This window comes from Neopelma chrysocephalum, unplaced genomic scaffold, assembly GCF_003984885.1.
Source record: "Neopelma chrysocephalum unplaced genomic scaffold, ASM398488v2 Primary Assembly neopelma1_283, whole genome shotgun sequence".
Classification (NCBI taxonomy): domain Eukaryota; kingdom Metazoa; phylum Chordata; class Aves; order Passeriformes; family Pipridae; genus Neopelma; species Neopelma chrysocephalum.
The window spans coordinates 356,444-359,378 of record NW_020897945.1 but is presented as its reverse complement, the minus strand read 5'-3'; the positions used below and the strand labels follow the sequence as shown (position 1 = coordinate 359,378).

The following is a 2,935-nucleotide window of genomic DNA, read 5'->3' as shown; positions in this document are numbered from 1 at the left end:
ACCAGCCCGTGCAGGGCTGGGGGCCACCCGCTGCCAGTGCCCCTCAGCACTCACAGCCTGGCAGCAGCGAGGTTGGGGCTCGGCCTGTGCCGCTGCTCCGGGGTCACCGGGAGCTGCCGGAGCGCTGCCAGGTGGGATCCAGACCCACAGCCTGGAGGTGCGAGGCTCCAGGAGACGAGGTGGAGGGTGTAAATCTCACGATCTGTCTGAAGAAATTCAAAGGAGACCGATTCAAATCCACCATGACACGACTGGCCTGGGGCGGGCAGACAATCCCTGCAGTGTCTGTGAGGAATCTCGCCACTTTCCTTTGAGTGGCCTCCAATTTATTAATTAAAATAGGCAATTATATATGATGTTGGGTGGAGGGGAGCAGGGAGACCAGCTGCACCAGTTATTCTCACTTGGCAGGAACCGTGCTGGAAGCTGCTCCGGCTCCAGGAGGTGCCTGTGCTTCCCAGGGCTCAAGGCAGAGCCTGGGACAAGGAGCTGTACCCCAAACACCCAACAGCCAGGCAGCACGGGGGCTTCAGCTCCAGCCACTGCTTTGTTTAGGAGCACAGGGTCCAGAGGTCAGGATGAATCCCTGGGACCCCCTGTCTGGGGTCCCAGACAGGCACTTGTCCCCTCCACTGAGCAGTGCAGGTGGATCGTGACTCCAAGCTGCCAGAGGAGCCTCCCACCCTGTCCTGTCCCCTCAGACATCGGGAGCCCCGGGATATTTTCCACTGCCCTCCCTCACCCAAGCAGGGCGGGCACTTTGGGAGCGGGCTCTGTGTAAGGATGACTCGGTACCAGGTGGGGAGGTGTCACCTCCTCGTCAGCTCTCCTGGGTGAGGGTGCAGTTTGCCTTTCTGCAGCACCGTGGGAAAATCCTTCCCTGGGTGACTCAAATTTACTCCCGCCCAGAGGCAGCTCCCTCAGAGGAAGGGGGCAGCTGAGCCCAGAACCCACCATCCTGGGGTGCCTGAGGGGTGACAGGGATGGGCTGCCCCTGCCCAGGGACCCTCGTGCCCTCCGTGGGGGGGAATTGTGGCTGGGGCCAAAGTCAGGGCCTCAACCCCCTAGAAAGGGGAGTTCAGCACCAGTGATGAGGGATGGGCAGGGGGCTCTGCCTGTGCCCAGGGGCTGCAGGTCACGGGCAGAGGCTGCGGTACTGATGTGGAGCTTTCTCCCCACAGAAGCACATCCCAACAGCCGAGGAGTTCAGGGGGCTTTGGGGGCCCTTCCCACTGCTGTGTGCCAGAGGCAGTGGGGCTGCAGCCGCTCTGCTGCCCTTATCTCCAAGTGCGTTCACATCCGCTGCCATTTGCATCCCAACGAGTGTTGCCACGTTCAGCTTCCACAGTTCCTGCGTCAGGGAATTCCAGAGGGACAAAGTCAGTGGAGTCGGATCCTTCCCTCCCCATCCCACAGGCACCCGGCACCCATTTGATCAAGCGGCAACTTGTCCTCCAACCTCGAGACAGGGCACGGAGAAACACCGGTAAGGAGGAGCTTCCCTCGGGGCACGAAATGCCCCATCCGGGGCCGCGGGCTCGAGGAGGCTCCGGGCTCCGTCTGGCTCCACGTCTGGACCCACCTCCCGAATAAAAGGGTTACGGGAGCAGCCGTTTCCTCATCGGCTGTAAATTAATGCCAACGTGCCTTATCAGTGTCCGGGATCATCGATCAGCTGCTGAGCGCTGCCAATCTGTCCCACGGCTGCAATTCCCACACCATCACCGAGCCCTCCCGGCCGCTGACCGGTGACCCAGCCCTGTCCCAACCCTGTCCCACCAGCGCCCAGTTTACGGCGTCTCACCGTGTCCCCGTCCCCCCGCAGCAGAGGGAGCGGAGACCCGCCGAGCTTTCCACGGCTCCTGAGCTGCTCCACAAATCCCTCCCCGGCTCCATCACCCGACGGAGCCGGAGCAGCAAATCCTGGGCTGAAGATGCCACCTGCTGGGAGCGGGGCTGGTGCCGCGGGCTCGAACCCCCGGACCCCACAGCCCCACCCTGCAGAACCCCTAAAACCCCACAGCTCTGCCCCTCCCAACCCCCCTGCAGCCTCACCACCCCAAAAGCCCACAGCCACGCTGTGTGGATACCCCAAACCTCCCCCAGACACACCACCCCAAAACCCCGGCTCAGCAACAGCCCGTGGAGTTGGGACCCCAGTGAGGGCCAGGCAGACCCCCTGCTCTCTCAAAAGCTGCAGCCTGGGGAACACCCTGGCATTGAACTGAGCCCCAGGCGGGATTCCTAGCCCCTAAAATTAGAGATTCCACCTCTTGCCCCCTAAAACCTCCCCAGCACTGCCAGCATCCAAGGGGTGAAATCTGGGACAAATACCCTACTTGAGAGGCTTCTGCCAAAACGGAACATCCCCGTTCCTTTGTGGCTTCTGCAGTCTTAAGCAAATCCTGGGATATTCACTGGGAATACCCCTTTTGAGGGGAGGGGTCTCAATCTCTCCCCAGCTCTTTTTTCCTTCTCTTTAAAGAGAAAATAACTAACTAAATATGTCAGTCAGCTTATGAGCTGATATTTTGAAGCCCGAGGGTCCGGTGGGGCTGAGAGAGGGACGGGGATCGAAGGATCGAGGGATCGAAGGATCGAAGGGTCCCCGGTGTCGGGGGGGGGGGGGCCGTTCCGCGCGCGGGGGGCGGAGCCGCCCCTCGAGCCCCCCTCAGCCCCGCCCCTCCGCTTCCGCGTTTGTGCCGCGCGCGGCCCCGTGTCCGCCGTCGGCCGCCGTCGGCGCCGCGGCGCGCGCAGGGGCGGGGCCGGGCGGGCAGGGAAGATGGCGGAGGCGTCGCCGCAGCCGGGCCGGTTCTTCTGCCACTGCTGCTCGGCCGAGATCGCCCCGCGTCTGCCCGTGAGCGCCGCGGCCGCCAGGGGGACCGGGAGGGGCGGTGGGCGCGGGCAGGGCCGGGCGGGGGCCCCGGCGGGGCGG

General features: G+C 63.6%; 1 protein-coding gene across 1 annotated transcript in view; it reads left to right on the top strand.

The window, feature by feature from the left end:
- Nucleotides 1–2,756: 2,756 nt before the first annotated feature.
- Nucleotides 2,757–2,935, top strand: part of RNF126 (ring finger protein 126) — a 12,221-nt gene continuing 12,042 nt past the window's right edge. Inside the window, exon 1 of the mRNA XM_027704572.1 lies at nt 2,757–2,857. Within this exon, the coding sequence (XP_027560373.1) occupies nt 2,783–2,857 (75 nt within the window). The 5' untranslated portion in view covers nt 2,757–2,782. The remainder of the gene's footprint in view (nt 2,858–2,935) is intronic.